Genomic DNA, 18,337 nt, shown 5'->3' with positions numbered 1-18,337 from the left:
GGAGACTCGATGCGTAGAACGAACAGACTTTATACGTATAGAATGCACTGGAAGAGTCACGCAGACGATTAATAATGAAACTATAGCACCAAAACAATATTCGCAGTAATCGTATCTGCCTTTCTCCCGCTTCCATCCCACCGGTGCACCCCGCTACGCTAAACAACGCCAAGTCCGATGTGGTCGCTCACTAACAGGCGAGCGGCAAGGCTTCTTGGCATCCAAATGCGTTGGCGAACAGCACCGAATTTCGCGTGCCGTAGTCGCAGAGCGCAGCCGCTCGGGCGTCTCCGCACGTTGTCTGGCAAAAGCGGCGGAAGAAGAGTTGGTCCCTAGACATGGTGTCCACGACCTTGCTCGTGTATTCGGGATGGCGCCGACGGGCAGCGATAAGCGCCACGTCGAGCGCCCAACGTACGAGAAGCATCCAGCGGAGGCTGCCTTCGGGAAGGCCTCTACCACCCGGCCATTCCTCAATGGTGTTTATCCGGCCCTTCGCACATTCTTTCAGCGCTGCCAGTTTGGAACTGAGGGACGGGCTCTGCAAAACGTACGCCATCCAGTTCCTCTGAATGTAGAGTGTCCATCATCACGCAGGGCACCAACCCTACAATTACAGTCAAACCCGACTAAATCGAACTCCGGTAAATCAAATTATACTTTATATAAAGCTAATTTCAAACACGACAATATTTTACCGTTGATGCATAGGGAAATTTACGGCTACATTGAACAAAAGTAGCTGCAATATATCTGGTACGTAGCAATATATCAAACATCGGACAGTGCGAAGCACCCCAATAAGTTCGCTTTCCCTCACAAGTTCCTCGCATTTGCTCACGGAAGGCGACCTTCCCGTATGCATTTGAGAGAGTGAGTGGCGTGGTTAGGAAGGAGCCGCGCAGAGCGAGTAGAAGGTATACAGCCTGCCATCGCGTGCTTTTTCACACAATTCCACGACCCCGCTGACGCGCCGGTTGGCCCGTCGGCGGGGTCGCCGTTTACTTGTCTGTTCCCTTTGTTAACGCAATGGCTGCGGCAAAACGGAAGAACCTGGCTGTTCTCAGCAAGTCTGGCGGTGATCGACGCAGTCGCGCGTAGAGAAATAAATCTGACGTCCGGCGCTCCGTACAGCATCCCAAGAAGCACGCTGAGCATGACAGTGAAAAACAAAGCCAATATTAGCGCCAGGGCGTACTGCAGGCTCCCGGCGCCCGAAGAGTACGCACAGCTGCGTGTGAACATGTTCAGGCGCTGTTAACGTCAATGCTGTCTTTTCTCGTGTATAATCCGCCCCTGCACTTAACTCGCACCACCCAATTGCAAACCACAAGAAAGAAAAAACGAAAAAAAAAATAACGCGCGTGCTGCCGTGACGCCACCTTCCTTGCACTATCGAGAAGAAATGCCAGTGAAGCGAACTTTGCATCGAAAATACGGCAAATTTTGTACGTGTTTTATGTCGAGTTATACAATATATCGAACTAATGCCTGTCTTTTTGCGACATCGACGTACGCGGGTTGGGTTGTATTGCTATCGGATATTTTTATGCAAGGAACTTGAAAGAAAAGGAACTGTTCATGTTCAACGTCGGCGGAAAAATTCTCGCGTCAAATTTAACTTCTTCCCAGTAATTTCTACATTTCAATCAACGCAACTATTAATATCTTCTGCACTATTAATGGCTTTATTTTCGGCTTCGTGTGGTTGCTTTAAATCGTGGCCTTTACTGCTCCCTTTACTTTTCTGCTCTTTTTTTTTTATTGTACGCAAGGACACCACGAAGCGACTATATCAACCCTGACGGAGCATGCACATCCACTGATAATTTGGCTGGCACTGTTCGCGCAATTTCCATCGCGCTCTTTGTGACATAGGAGTACCAGCTGCACAGGATTCTACACGAGTGTTCAATGGCCAGCTTCTAACTTTTTGGCATGACCAGGAATTGGGGACATGTGCACGTAGCGCCATCTCTCGTTGGTGACAGCGGTGGCCTGCCGTAACTGAATGGAAAATAGGTGAAAAAAAAAATCATATCTGACGAAAAAAGCTAGTTATCAAAAACGACTCCCGTTAAGATTACAGTGTCGCACAACAAACCGCAGGGATTCCCAGAGTGTTTAATATTTTACAGTGGTGTCCCATGTGTTTTTAATGGGCGGTGTTCAATTGTCCTGGGAAGCCATAAGTTCGTAGTGCGATACTGCAATAATAATAATATCTGAGGTTTTACGTCCCAAAACCACGATATGATTATGAGAGACGCCGTAGTGGAGGGATCCGGAAATTTCGACCATCTGCTGTTCTTTAACGTGCACCTAAATCTAAGTACACGGGCCTCTACCATTTCGCCTCTATCGAAATGCGACCGCCGTGGCCGGGATCGAGCCCGCGACCTTCGGGTCAGCAGCCGAGCACCGTAACCGCTATACCACCGCCGCGGAGAGTGCGATGCTACAATACTACCAAAATGTTCCAGTAGGTCCCTGCTGTATAAAACCCGGAGTCGTTTTTGATAACTAGCTTTTTTTCCAAAGATATCATTTTTTTTCTCACCTATTTCTCATTAAGTTATGGCAGGACGCCATTGCTCCCGCCCAGAGATGATGCCACATACAGATGTACCCAAATCCTGGGAATGGATACTAAATAAGCCCGTCTGTTTTCTATGAGAATTATAAAAATAAAGGTGTGAATAGTACGTGCCATTAACAGCTAGAATGAGGAAGCGCGTATGGGATTCCTAGTTGCAAACGAGTTCTGCGTAATTCCGCACGATGGCGGATGGGTTAAGAAAGGGAAATTGAAGGGAAGCGTGTGGTTGTCAATTCCCCTTTCTCCAGATTCCTAGTTGTCACGCACGCTTCCTTGGTGTAGAACAAAATGGGTGCAATGTCCTTTGAACAGCGGCGCGGTCTACATTCATGCAGTGCTCGTAGCTTTAATATAGAGTATAGATCCTACGACTCGTCGCATCCACGCGTCGTAAAGGTGGCGCCAGCAAGCTGGTCGTAGAGGAAACGTGAGACATTGGTCGGAAAACAATCAGTACCGGCCGATCTCTCGTTGTTGTAAATTTAACTAGTTGACTAGACTTGTGGGGCTGCTTGGCTAATAAGCACAGCAGGAGTTTAGACGTTGGAATGCCTAATGCACAGACTTTCTTTTACCGGCGATGACGGCGCCAATGGTGACACTGTGGCGACGGACCGCTCGCGCTTGCCGGCGCAGACATCTATCTTCAAGAGCCGCTTCTCAGACACCTCTTGCTCTCACGCCGCGAGCTCTCTCAACTGTTGGTTTGAACGCGCCTTACCGCCAGAGAAAAGTGACACTCACCTGATCTACCAGGATATTTGCCCACGCGGCCAGTACCCTTACGCCCACTGTGGAGTAATCGAGCACGGGATCGGAGGCTTCGGCGTGAAGCATGTCGCCGACGAGGTACATTGTCGGCACGAATAAAACCTTGTCGTCATAACTGAGGTCCCCGTTGTGCTGCTGTGACGTCCGCCGGTGCCACGTTCCGTCCCTATCGACGAGCTCCTGGGCCATCAGCATGACAATGTTGGCCAAGAAGTTGTCAGGGTCCATTTGAGGCACGGCTTGCTGGATTCCGCTGGCACTTATATCTGCAACGTAAGCATAGACATATAGCGCCTCTTTGGGAAGGTACTGCAGCAAGGGTAGGTGTTCGACCTTGTTCTCATTCCATAGTAATGAATATATAGCGCGGAAACAAGAATTTGTTGCTTCTCCGCTAAACATTCATGAAAACGCATTGGCGGTAATTTTCCATAGTTGTACATCCTTCTATGGTAACTACATGGCACATAGCCATGCAGTCTATATAGGAGAGTCTGGCGAAGAAATTGTAAAGCCGACTTTTGTCAACGCTTGTTTTTGAAAGTAGCACATATGTTACACGATGTTATGTGCTGTTGACGGGAAAGTCCTCTGAAATACCGATGAAACTAATTTCCATTCCACTAACAAATTCACAGCGCTGCGTAGTAGGTGGAAAGAACAAGAGGGTGACGCACGATAACTTGTCGATCTAGACAAGCACAGTTTTCGTTGGACTACACGGAAAAAGCGGAAATTGACGCCGCCCGTTTATTGGTTAAGAGCAATATTCTAAAGCACATTCACGGCGTTATCAAGAGCCTTGCACCTCTTCGTTCCACTAACTCAGCCATATGCGTTGTCTATGTAAAGAGAAAATCTTACACATAGTATTCATCTGCATTTCAGTGACGTCCGTGGCGTTGAGCACGAAGTCCTCCTGAATATCTGGAGGCTCGCTGGCTACGCTTCCAAGAGCGTCCACTATGACGCCGAAGTAACCGTGAACCTCAGGGTCCTCCATAGCCTGCGCTACCCAGGCAGGGAAGATCATACGGAAGCGCTCCGCGGTCACTGGAAGACAGATGTCAGTCTCTTCACTCGCCCCAACCCTTTCCTGGGCACCAAAGGTGATAGCGTAGCTCATAATCTGCGCTAAAGGCAACATCAAACTGTAGACGGAAGCCGAATTCAGATCGACTGAGCTTAGAGTCCACATCACACTGCCTATTTCTTGAAGCCTCCGGGCGAAGAGAAGCGTGTCGCCGTCAACCTTGGTGCGATTCTGCAATCCACGATTCAGGCTGAGGACCCAGGCTAGGACGAAGCTCGAGGTAGGCAGCTCGTAGACCGTAATGGTGTGGTACTCGGACGTTGGAGGAGTGTTGGGCAACTGTGTCGCAGAATCTAGAGCCACGATCGCAGTCGTCAAGGTGGAGTTATGATCCAAGCTGAGGGCGGCGAGCGCATCCTTCACGAAATACGCCACTCGATCGCTATAACCATTCAGGACGCTCGCAAGATCCTCGCCCCTGTCTACGTAAATTCGCTGCCCCTCGCCCCGCTTGACGCTGATGGCGGACACGAGACTAGTGCGCAGACACTCAGTCACAATCGTGGCGAACAGTTCGTTTAAAGAAGTCGCAGCCAGCCATTGAAGAACGTCGATCCTTGAAACGCTAAGAACGTCTTGTACCTGGGTTATTCGGTGCTCGTGCTCAAATCGGCGACAGCTTGAGTAGAATAAAGCCATTTGATAGGTAGATGAGTCGGCGAATTCTGTCGAACTGGCCAGGCGTTGCAGATTGTAGCCGACGCGCGCATGGAAATCGTTACGGTTCTCTGTGGTATAGCTCGCCCTACCAGAACTCTTGGCATACCATCGGCCGCAGACGTGTCGGTGGAAGTGTTTGCAGGGCGGAACACCAGAATCTTGAGATTTGCCGAGCAGTGCGACGACCATTTCGCAGGCTGTGTTGAAGCAGGCGGCTTCGTTTACCGAGCCTGTCACTGCGGAAGAGTCATCGGAGCTTAACTTATTCCAAGTGAACAGCACTACCACAAGGAGCGTCACCAGCAGAACGGCGACAATCACGCAAACGATGAGGTAGGCATTCAGCTCTGGGGATCTCGGTGAAGAAGCGACGTCCATTACGCTTTCCGGATAGCTGACAGCTGGAAAGAAATGACGCCGCTTTAAAGGACGACCAAAAGCTTTAAAAGAGTTTGCTTTATGGCACGACAAAAGGTACAGAAACACAGTCAGGACTTGGCGCCAAGTCCTGTCTGTGTTTCGTGCCCCGTTTGTCAGCGCAGTTTCCTGATATGACGACGAAAAGCGCTCTTCTACCATAATAAAATGCACGTATTTTTTCTGTTGAGAAAATTGAGTCCAGGAATCGACAACTGTGATGAAGCTCACTAAGGTGCGAAGCGGTTGGTGTAACTTTATTAAAACATTAGAACAGAAACCGATCGCCAAGCCTTGCCTTGTTTTATTTTCTTGATAATTATAACAGAAGGCACTAAATCCCGACAAAGCTCTAACTGTGGCATCTCAATTGCATCAGCTGGATTCTTTACCTTGGAACAAATATTTATATACACTTGAAATGTATGAGGCGATATTATTAATGTTAATAACAACAGGAACAAGCTTTATTTGCTAAATGCATTCAAGCGGCGCATTCTTTAGGACTTGATCACTATTTGGGTACAGTTTGGCGCGATTGCGACAAATAAAGCCGCACTACTTGAGCGAGAAAATTGGCCTGCCACTAAACTGACCCCTGCAGCGCTCGCCAAACACGATAAAGCACAAGGATAGTGCACAGCAATGGTGCAGATTTGTAAACAACAGTAGATATGAATGGAACAAATATTTGAAACAGGGGTGCGAGCTGTCCTTACAGAAGGAAATGACCAGTAGAGATAGTCTTCAATGTGCACAGTTATACAGGTCGACATATAATAGTACTAATAATCAATTTGTAGTTGGGATATTGGGAAACCACGATATGATTATGAGGCACGCCGTAGTGGAGAGCTCCGGAAATTTCGACCATCTGGTCGTGCACCGACATCGCACATTACACGTGCCTCTGCGATTTCGCCTCCATCGAAATGTGACTACCGCGGCGGGGATGAGGCCAACATTGATAGCCTTTCTGATAATCTATCTATCTATCTATCTATCTATCTATCTATCTATCTATCTATCTATCTATCTATCTATCTATCTATCTATCTATCTATCTATCTATCTATCTATCTATCTATCTATCTATCTATCTATCTATCTATCTATCTATCTATCTATCTATCTATCTATCTATCTGTCTGTCTGTCTGTCTGTCTGTCTGTCTGTCTCTGTCTGTCTGTCTCTGTCTGTCTGTCTCTGTCTGTCTGTCTGTCTGTCTGTCTGTCTGTCTGTCTGTCTGTCTGTCTGTCTGTCTGTCTGTCTGTCTGTCTATCTATCTATCTATCTATCTATCTATCTGTCTGTCTGTCTGTCTGTCTGTCTGTCTGTCTGTCTGTCTGTCTGTCTGTCTGTCTATCTATCTATCTATCTATCTATCTATCTATCTATCTATCTATCTATCTATCTATCTATCTATCTATCTATCTATCTATCTATCTATCTATCTATCTATCTATCTATCTATCTATCTATCTATCTATCTATCTACATTTTTTCCTAACTTTGAGGTTGAAGTCAGCGCTGGTCTCAGTTCCGTCGTGGGTTGTTGCGCTGTTCTTCGTTTTTGCACAGCGGACTTCTACTAGTCTAACCATAGATAACAACAATTACCACATGTAACACTTTCGTGCACGCTGGCCACGATTTATAATGCTACGCACATCTTCGGTAGTTCTCGTTCAGGGATATGTTCCGCTTAATTTGCTTTTGCGCATTCACGATTTGACCCTGTCAACGCGCGGCAACCCACCTTGGAGCGACGTGGCGACCGCTTGCCAGAATTACGAGTGGATGCAGGAGGGGCGACATTCTTGGCAGCCATCGGCTTACGGAGAGAGCTCTTGCGAACCACCTTCCCTCCGCCATCTTTCGGTGTTTCCTCCTCAGTTGACAACTCCGAGCTCTCGGTCACCGGACTGCTGTTCGAACCCTCGGTGTTGAGTGGTGTTTTGGAGTGCCTCATTCCAGATTATCGTTGTTCGGTGTACGAGGCAAGCGAATGGGGCTTTCAGATGCACTGGACGTGGCACTCAACGATTCCTTGACGGCCTGGACTGCGAGCGGGGCTCAAACGCAAGCGCGCTCTAACTTCTTCTGTTTCGCTCTCGTGCCAGCACGATCGCAGTTTGCTTTATTTTTTATTCAGTACCAACCAGGGGTTTTGTGAGAATCTTTATGGCTGCCCCCCTACGGGACAGAAGGGAAGTGCCAGAATATTTCTTGTTTTGACAGCGAAGCTGTTCTTAGTCAAGTCTTTTATGTGCGATGTTGGCGTAACACAGATGGTCATTTTACGGGTATGTGCCACAGAAATTGGGTAAATCCGACTACTCACCACTGGTCCACTAAAAATGAAAAAGAAATCTTGTTGCCGGCCGGAAGCTGTCGAAACTCATAGGACACAAGAAGAGAAGAAGAAGAAGACGGCGGGCACCGAAGGCGCGCGCAGTAGTAATAAACAAAATAACAAGAATTCACCGACGATTAGGATACTGCCTAATGCGAATTCTGAGCGCAGCTTCGTGTGGGGGCAAGGCCAACTGTGTTTGAAGTTTTGACTTTGCCGCAAGGTATCGACTACGACATCAATCATAATATTTGTGAAGTAGGACAGCACTCACCCGAGGATTAGGAAGGAGGGAGGCAATTGGCTATGAAACGAGTGATTATACAAAGTTGTGAACAGAATAGTATAATTTAGTAGAAACTCAAAATAAATTAAAAATGAAACTTCGACAGGTTCCACATCTTTGTCTTTACGTAGTTGCCAATAAGAAACGAAAACGATACATTCGTAACTCGACGGCCGTCGCTGGAGGTTATGAAAGAAAATCAATATTTTTACGTAAGATAATCGAACAGCGCGTTCATCGCACTGAACTTCGGAACTTTATATCGAGTGAAGAAAAAGGAAATGACGGTAGGAAGATAGAAAGGCCAGGCGTTATTCCCATACGCTTAGTGTCGGAACGTGAAAATATTTCTGCCTACGCAGTCTGACATCTCCATTGTGGCGCGCATCATTCACAATCTATAGGCAATCTCATGAGCTCCCCCATTGCATTTCACCCTTGTGAAACGCTCCGTACGGGCGCTCGGAAATGGAAAAGGCGGGGTCAAGAGCACATAGAGCGTAAATGGCCGCTTCGTGCCAACGACCCCGTGGGGTCTCGTTCCACGGAAAACAACGCTAGCGGCAGTGTACTGCTCCTAACAAGACAGCGGAAAACGACGAATATTTTCAAGCCACACGAAGGAATAAGCACAAAGGAGTATAAGCATGAAGTCCTTGCAGTATCCGTGCTTGAAAAGTTGATTGAATATGTTGAGTTGTATATAGTACGTTATAAAAGGCGAAAGGCGATGTGCTTATTTTTTCTGAGCTTTGTTGTATTCAACTACACAGGCTATTGAAAATGTGTTCTGCCTACTACGACGGGAACTACGCTGAAGATTCAACACCTTGCTGTACTGACAGCCAATTTCTTCTGGTCTGTCTGACACCTGAATACACACCTGAAAAATAAAGCGAGTGGAATTCTGGTGATGTTATACTATATTGGACATTCGAAAATTCGGTTGAGACGATGTCATTTGAAAAATATTAAATGACGGAACGTGTAAAATACCGCTACGTTCTATGGACGCACTACCGCGGCTTCTTTTAACGCATCATTTCAACGCTCACAGAGGGTGCAATATCGCTTACGTTCATCAGTGTTGTTAATCAAGGATTGCAGATCTATATTCAGTCTCACTGTAAACGAAGGAGGGAAGCCGACCTATCATGACCAGCCTACAAATTGTAAGTACACGCTGCAGGATCGATCACAGTTATGGAGTATGTGACAGCCGGGACGACAAGTCGCGCCCAGGGTAGTGGGCAAACTATCCAAAATAATAGCCACCATTAGCCATGGGCAGTAAAGGTAGCCGAAAAAAAGTGCGCAGCTTGTACTAGTGGCGCAAGTATGGAACCATCAGCGTAGCTAGTGTTCGACGTAGCTAAGTTTTGCGAGGATTGCCAAGCTTTTGCTAGAGATGCTAAGTTTTTGCTAATAGTACTAAGTTTGTCTAGAGTTGGCTAGACATGGGTAAACATGTCACGTGACTACCTGTTAAGTGATGTTGGTTATAGTCACGTGACTAGCTTATACGTGGTTATTGGTGGGCACATGTCACGTGGCTAGCTTTTACATGGTTTATGGCGGGGACATATCTCGCCACTAGCTATACGCTATGTTTCGTGATTTTAGCCGAATGACAAAATGTTACGTATTTTTAGTCACGTGACTAGATGTTGCCAGGTGTTACGTTATTTTCAGTCACGCGAGTAGTTTCATGATGTTACATGATCTTAGTAATGTGGCTAGTTACGTGATGTTACTTGATTTTGGTCACGTGAGTGTTACGTGATTTTTAGTCATGTGACTTGATGTTACGTGTTCTTAGTCACGTGACTAGTTATTACGTGATGTTACGAGATTTTAGTCCCGTGACTAGTTGTTACGTGACATTGCGTGATTTTAGTCAAGTAACAGACTCGCCCATTATAGTTTTTGTACTCCACGTCGGGCATATCGGCGCACGTGTTGTGGGAGCGAAGCAGAAGTTGAAGAGGACGAAGGGTGCGCATACCATCTCATGATGATGATAGTTGGTGTTCGCACTACCCGGCGCAGAGAAAAGCTTAAAGAGCTCCGCGCTTGAAAGCCACGCGAATATGAAAACGACAGCGACGTTTTAACAGCAGAGCTGCTTAAGCTTCGCAAAACTCCGGTATCGTCCGCACAAAACTGGTCGGATATGCGCCACAGAAAGCGGATATGTGCCAAGCAGCTCCTAGCATAGCATAGCCATGCATAGTATAGTATAGCAAAAGGGAAAGAAAGGAAGCGAGGGTGAGGAGGAAGGAAATGAGAAGGGGAGAGGATAATTCATCGCAAAGCCTTGTGTAGTATAGTTCAGCAACTGATGGGAAAGGGAAGTGTAAGTGAGGGGCACTACTGATAGGGTGCGGAAGAGGAAAGGAGGGGAAAGGGTAGAGCATAGCATAGCCATGTATAGTACAGTACAGCAAGGAGGAGGGAAAGGGAAGTGAGGGTGAATAGGAGAGAAAGGGGGAGGGAAACACGACCAGCTCCACTGATTCCTCAGTCTACGCACCGCTAGTGCGGAGCTGCTCCAATTTTTTTTTATTTAAATGACTAAATGCGAAAGCCTTTTGGCGAAAATGTAAATACGTGCAGCCTGAACGTTTCAAAATCTGGAGAATCAAGCATATGCTTACGATGTTCACATTAGCGATCATTCTGTGCAGAGTGACGAAGTTTCTGATGCCCTTGCACAAACGACCCTCTCAACTCTTCTTACACGTAGTAGAAGTAACAGCCTTGTGGCGACAATAAAAGCGAGAACGGCGTAAATGTGTTCAAATCACATTCCCGAGACTCGAGGCATAAATTGTAGTCATTTTCGCAATAACATATGTTTCTTTTTGCGTGAAGACGAATTGCGTGCTGTTTCTATTCCCGAGTTGCAGTCCGTCCGTACCCTATATCAAATGACGCAAGCACTTCGCCGGTTATCAGATTTCTAATATCAATGAGTGCAGAGCGCCCTGGATGCGCAGCGTTTTCGATTGTCCTGTTCACATCCAAATACAGGTTTAAAGTGGCGTTCGGCAATATATGTGGTCCGCATATTAAGACACCGTTCAACAGTTTTCCCCAAGTCCCGGCCACGTATCCGAAACTCTTTTATTTTGCGTAATCCGAGTGCCAAAGTAAATTTTGAAAGCTCGAAACACACCCCGGCCTTCATGTTTCGACACCGCACGCTCGAACGGGAGTGGCTACGAAATCACCATACATTGATAATTTCGTTAACATCGAGGGACCAAAGGAATAGCGAAGAAGTACGCTTTTTCTGCCGCCACGGGCCTAAAAAAGTAGACAAACCTGGAAACCCTGGTTACTCCCGGTTAGGCTCCAGCGAACGCTAAGAAGAATACAACGATGTAAGGCGAACTAATTAAATCAAATGATGGAGCAGCCACTTGATAATTCATCCAAGCCTTGAGGCTAGTAGCTCGTTTAGAGACCAGCCCTTGTTTACTACTGGAACCACTGTCGCGCACGCAACAGACGTGATGGCATGGGTGGACGCGGGTGTTTTGTTTTGTTTTGTTTTACCTTTTGTTCTATGGCACGTACCCACTCTGCAATGATACTACTTCTTTCTCGCGCTGCAAAGACCACGAATCTCGGTATTGCATGCTTTTATACCTTTTACATTTTGGTTTATTTAAAAACCTAAAAAGATGCTATTCAAGTTAGGTGCACCTACTGTGAAACAATCTGCTATTTTCTTAATTAGGTTATTTACAGTGTAATCTGAACCGTTGTTCTGCATCCAATCGCACGTGGTCGAATGCGCTGCATTTTTGAAGAATCAATACCAGCATCTTTATTTCTTCCTAAAAGAAGAAGCAGAAAGAAATTAATTCCACCCACCTGTTTCCACTTTTTTAATTATTTAAATTTTAAATTAAATTGTTAAATTTAGATATAAAAAATTTTTAAATTCTCACAAAAGTAACTTGTAAAAAAAATCTTGTTGTTATACAAGATAGGAAATTATTCTCATTGCTAGTTTTTAAATAATTTTTTCTAAGCTACCCAGCAGGCCCGCGGAGCGGCCGGCAGGCTTGGTCTGACGGTCCCGACGTGGGAGTCGCCCGCTGCAGCTCTTGCCCAATCCCGCTGAGTGGGTGTGAGCCAGCAGTACAGGATCTACATCTACATCTACTTCTACGAATCTTGGCCAATCCCCTATAGTGGGTGTGAGCCATTCATAAAGGCAATCATAATCATCATTATCGTGACGCAGTTGATTTCGTGGCAAAGAACGTACCCCTCGATTGAGTCAGAGAGCACCTTTTAAGTCATAGCCTATGTGTTTCTAGGGTTATCGGTGACTTTTCTCGGGAGCTCGTGGATAGAGCACAGGCAAACAGGCGTTCCAAGACTTGTGGCCATGACTGAAGTCAATGACAGCAGACCTGTGAAGGGCGAGCCGGAAGTGTCGACTGTCGTCAACACTCTTGCCAAAGAGGACAACGAGAGAGACAACCAGGTATTGTCCCAGAGGTCCAAGTCTCCTAAGGAGCTCCCGCCACACGGAACAACTTCGTCAAACACAAGCTCTCTTCGATCCGAGGTGGAGGTAATCAACGTTCATATCATTCCTACCGTTCTAGGTCATCGCAGATGAATTCCTCGACGGAGTAGCATAGTTCATTTCTGAACTGATGCAAGCATTTATGATTATTTGCGCCATCTTTTACTTTAGGTTACGATAACGAAAGAACAACGCGTACGACTGTCAACATGTATACTAAGGCACCGGATGCTATAAATTTTGCCTTGAAGCATATACAACGAAAGGCATTGCACGTATTCTGATATCCCTGTGCTTAAATGTCCAATTTCAATTTCCGTTTATTTGTGCGTGAGCGATTTCGCGCTTGATGGTGTCCTAGGCAAAGCGGACATGGTAGAACCCTTGTGCATAAGCGTCTGACAAAAGAGAAACACAAAATTGCAATAGTAATAATATTTTTAAAATGAAATTGTTACGTTAATTTGAGCAAGATAATCATACCCTTTGAGCCGGCAACATCCTATGTTCATCTTAGACGGATGTTTCATGTTTTATAGATATGAAAATTTCATAAGCACTGTGCCAGGTTAACACAAACTTCTTACGCTGAAATTTTTCGTAAAAAAATTCTGACAGTCGTGATGCTACACAAATCATTAGGGAAGGTGGTTGTCCAAAACTTCTTACGCTAGAATAAAAAAGCTTCTGCCAGTCGGATGCTAAACATATCATTAGCGAAGGTGGCTGTCCAATAAATAATAATAACTGTTGGGGTTTTACGTCCCAAAACGAAGATGTGATTATGAGGGACGCGCAGTGGAGGGCTATTTAATGTGCACCGAAGTATGGGTACACGGGCCTCAAGCATTTTCGCCTCCACCGAAAATGCGACCGTCGCGTCCGGGATTTGATACCGCGACCTTCGGGCCAGGAGTCGAGCACCATAACAACATAACCACCGCGGCGGGTAGGCTATCCAATAGCAAATATAACTTAGGAAGACAAAGCCATGTGACTCGGGCTCTAGATTGGTAACAATAATTGTTCTATCTTATTGTCGTTCCATCTCGTTTAGGGCCTGGCCTCCAGCGTAGAGTCGGGAAGGTTAAGCACCAGTGCGTCTTCGGAGAGGAACAAGACGCAGATTTCGGTTTTGCCACACCACCAGACGACGACGGAGGGAGTGACGATCGACATGCCGAAGTCGCTCGGTGATAGAGACGTTCCTTTACTTTACACGCCCTTGTTCGACTACTCAACCAGTCAGAATGGGAACAATGTCGACCATCCACAGCACCAGGATGACGTGGAATTAGCAACTGGTTCTTTGGTCCCACACTCGAGAGCGCTGTCGCAAACTTTCGGGATATACAGTAAGGACGCCTTCCCGTTTTACTATAGATAACATGCAGTGACTGTTAATTCACGCAGGAACATGAGCTGCGCAGGCGATCTCGCAACCACTTTTATCCCTTGAGTGCCTACTTTTGCGCAATACAAAAGTGATCACGGTTTCTCTTAATTTCATAGACTAGCACGACTCCCAACTTAAACAATATTTCACCCTTCCTGATGACAATTTGTCCTTCTCGATTATCAAGTTTTAACGCGGTGAATGGGCCCCCCTCCGGGAGCACTAACATAATCCGAAATCAAGACCCATGTGGTAAGAAACATGCAACTGCAATAGTAAAGACAGTATGTAGTTCCGTCGATAATTAGCTAAGAACACATGGCTTCGGCACTTTTAAGAGATATCACGTATGAATCCTTTTCAGACATTTCGTTCTAACCAACCCGGCCAGAACTAAAAACTATTGCAACAGCAATAAAAAGTGAAGCTAACGATGCGCAAAACCTTTCCAGATGTGGTACTTGGTTGCTACCAGGGAAACTTTTCACGAAAAATCGTCACGAAATGTGTAATTAGGATGAAGTTTTTGTTTGATTTTATATTGCTGTCATGATACGGTACACGATTGTATTTGAAACATTTGAAGGCAGCCCCACTTCGGTCCCCCTGAAGCACTTCTGTTCTCAGAGCCAATACTGACGCAAAGCGGCCTAATTTTCAATCCAGTGGCGTGAATATCTACCCGTCGTGTTCAAAGTTTCAAAAGCACAATAGGTGTAATTGTAGGGGACGTGAGTACAGAAAAGTTACGAGCATGTCGGTGTATATTTAGTTTACGTGAGTTAATAAACTCTTATTAGCAAATTTCAACACGTTTTGTATGGTACATGTGAAGCACAAAGGCAAAGGAAACGTAGCTGCACGAGCAGATGGCAAAGGAAAGGTTGTTCATCAATAAAACCAACAATAAATAGTACATCTCCTACGTCCACATCGCGATCAAAAGCCAGACTTGCTTGATAATTAATACGATTATCTAAAGCTCTCAGAATAGGCACGGTTCACCAAAAAGGTTCCGAGAGTGTCACTTTCTCGTCTCTCCCATAATACGCCACAAATCCTTAGTTCTAGATTTGCTACTCTGAAAACTACGAAAGACGACAGACGAGGTCAAAGAGCAAGTGCACGTGTCCTTGGTTGTGCGCCCGAATTGTGGTAATATTACTGCAACAGTTAGCCCTGCATAGTATTCTTACTGCACTATACCTCAGCTCATAATTGCTTCTTCGTAGCACACTTGTGACCCCGTAATACACTACACGATAGGCGATGGCTGGTAAGTTTATCTGATAATTGCAGAATTTTGTCGCTCATTTCTGTCGCAGGACCCAGTTGGAGAAGAAACGAGCTGCTGGGGCATACCTGCTCGAAAACAAACTGGCTGAAGACATTACTCGTCGTGTGTGCGCAGGTTATCGTTGCACTCCTCCTAACTCTTCTCTTCGTAGCTGCGCTCTTCGCGAACAAGTCATTGCTCAAGTATCGCTACGTAAACCCAATCAGCGCTGCCGACGTGTGTTCCAACGCTGCTTGCGAGATGGTCGTCGCAGTTCTGGCCAAGTCGGTAGAGCTAAGCGTGTCGCCCTGCAGGAGCTTCTATCGGCACTCGTGCGGTCGGTGGCACGCTCGAAGTCATCACAGACCAAGCTACACTTCCGAAAACGGCGTCACCTTCCGCTTTCGCGTGCAGCAGAGCCTGGAAGCGTTGGCCAATGACAGAAGGCACGCCGACCCGAACAGCCACAGGATGGCCCTCTTTTACGCCAGCTGTCAGCGGCTCAGCCAGGAGCCTCGGCAACCAAAGGTTGAGAACGCCATTCGTTTGTCCGGAATCGACGTAAACGTGTGGCTCAGTGCACGATCGTTCCAGCAGTTGTTCACGGCAGTCGTCGAAGCGTGCGTGCGCTCAGGTTTTACTTCTGTGATCAGCATCCAGCGGAGTGATAATGTAGTCTACGTTGACAGCGGCAGATCCATAGTTCGTACCATGGCGGATGAGAGGGACAAGGTCGCCTCGTTCGTGCAAGCTGCATTCCTTGCTCTCAACATGGAGCTAAGTCACCCATCAAAAATGGCCATTGAGGCGTTAGACAGCGCGTTGGACGACGCTCTTGTGTCTGTGTTTTCCGAATTCCCAACCCACGACCATCCTTCAGCTACCCACACGAGCCTTGCTGTTCGCCTGGATTCGGGGACTCAACGGTGGTCTACAGAACAGGTCCGTCGTCCGACCAGACAGCTTGGTACTTGCCCGCAACCTCCACATCATCAGGCATGTCATCTGGATCATGAGCTCGGTGGATCTGAACTTGGCGTCCGTCTACTGCCTGCTGCTGTCCCTGTCGCAGATCATGAGATACGCCTACTTGCTGGGTGGTACTACGGAGGATAGCCGTGGCACCGACTTCTGCCTGGCAGAGACAGCGCGGCGATTCCCCGTGCAGTTCCCGCGGTGGATAGCGCAGACAATGGAGACCACCGTGTCGCGCGATTATGTGAAGCTGATGGTTTCTACGCTGGGAAACGTTGCGTCCGATCATTCTACCGTACTTGATGGCCTGAGTCTCAACAGCACACTTACCGCCCATTTAAGGAATATTAATGTGTGTAAGTACATATGAGCGTAAGCCTGCTGCATTAAGTCAGATGCCTTTGACAGGTTAGGGGTGCCCTTCGCTAATGAACCTAAGGGCGCAATCTATGCTGTTTACGAGAATTCAAGTTTTTTCAGCAATCTGTCGATTTATCACCTTCTTAGATGTTATAAAGATGCCCGAAGACGACTAACTGTGCTATGAGGGTTAAGTGGGTCGATATCTTCCTTGCTTTTTTCTTTCACGCCAATGGAACCTATAGAAGCATGCGAGAAGGAGTACAATCATTCTAGAAGTCTATGAAGTGCATTGAGAAGTGGCTGCAACAACTTCTAAGCGAATTCGTACGGTTTCCAGCAATCATCACAGATATGATGGACGACGCGCCAGAAGACACGGGGCCTCCTATGGAAGTTGACGACTTTCTCATGAACGTGATCAGGCTGAGTGCCGAACGTCACACAGCGAACGAGCACCAGTGGAGGTGGCTCTCTACTCAGCAACTCAAAGGCACTTTGGACTACGACGGCGCCACTCTAATCGTGCCCACGATGCAGCTCACGGGAGACTTGATGCATGCGGAAGCGACGTCCCCCATGCTTGACTACTCCACGGTCGGCGTTCGGATCCTGGTCGAATGGGCACACAAGATTCTCACCAAGGTATGTATAAATGGGCGCGCTGGCGCATGGAACGTAATGGGTAGCGTTTGTGTCAAATTTCGCCATTATTCTCCTGATTATTGTTGAAATTTTTATTCAAGTGACTCCCTTGAGCCCTTAACATTTACTTGTCTCTGATGTCTGATAGCCGCGTAGTGGTTGTGGCTCTGCACTATCCCTATCTAAAGAACGACCATTACGTCCACCGGCCATGAGAGACAAAGCCGACCACAAAGGGAAGTTTGGCTCAGGTTTTTGTTCTTAAAACCAGTTCAATGTAATGTGCAATTTTAGACCAGAGAGACGGTAAGGACGTTTGTAACTGTGGTTGCAAACGTTGAAACCAACTAAATTTCTTCTTAATCGGTAGGCGACGCAGGCTCGTTTATTTTCCAGCGCGATTTCTAGCTTGTGCACTGTAGCGGGAATCTGAGTTTCAGAACTTGTTCGAGTACAAATGTGCTATGTTATAGAACATAGCACATTTTTACAAGGGAATACTTTATTATCGCAGTCAGATGGCAAAGTGAGCGGCGCACTATCACAAATAAAGTAAAATCCCTTCCATCTTGCACTTTTTCGCTACGCAACGCTATGCGCTGGGACAACAAATAAATCGTGTGTATAAGGTCCAGAAAACAGCCCCTTGTTTTTCTTTACTATTCTGTATGACACTTTCTCCATTAGCTTAATCAGGAGCGTTTAAAGGGATGGACATTTTTGTGCATGGTGTGAGCGCACGGTCCACCGCGCTTTTTTACTCTAAAAAACTGCAATAGAACGTAGACGCAATATCGCGTTATTATATCGTAAAACAAAAATTGATTTGATCATAAAAGGCCCAGGCCTTCACCATCTCACAGCCAACCTCCCGGCCGTAAATATACACTGTGTCGCACGACAATGTTTTTTAACCATCAGCCGTTTGGATAGCTCGTAACACAGTTACTCCCT

The 18,337-nt window shown here is 46.5% G+C and overlaps 2 protein-coding genes across 2 annotated transcripts in view; one reads left to right on the top strand and one right to left on the bottom strand.

Moving 5' to 3' along the window:
- Positions 1 to 18,337, top strand: part of LOC119390031 (beta-1,4-N-acetylgalactosaminyltransferase bre-4) — a 211,276-nt gene that overhangs the window by 128,270 nt on the left and 64,669 nt on the right. The gene's annotated exons all lie outside the window — the stretch shown is intronic.
- LOC125758042 (uncharacterized) lies at positions 95 to 3,624 on the bottom strand. Its single transcript, XM_049414624.1, has 2 exons — positions 3,344 to 3,624; positions 95 to 541 (listed from the first exon to the last, which is right to left on the bottom strand). Exons 1-2 carry the CDS (start codon positions 3,596 to 3,598, stop codon positions 191 to 193), a joined length of 606 nt encoding a protein of 201 aa, XP_049270581.1. The 5' UTR covers positions 3,599 to 3,624; the 3' UTR covers positions 95 to 190.

Source organism: Rhipicephalus sanguineus, chromosome 4 (genome assembly GCF_013339695.2).
Source record: "Rhipicephalus sanguineus isolate Rsan-2018 chromosome 4, BIME_Rsan_1.4, whole genome shotgun sequence".
Lineage (NCBI taxonomy): Eukaryota > Metazoa > Arthropoda > Arachnida > Ixodida > Ixodidae > Rhipicephalus > Rhipicephalus sanguineus.
The sequence above is the reverse complement of the archived record's forward strand: the minus strand, read 5'-3'. Positions and strand labels throughout refer to the sequence as shown.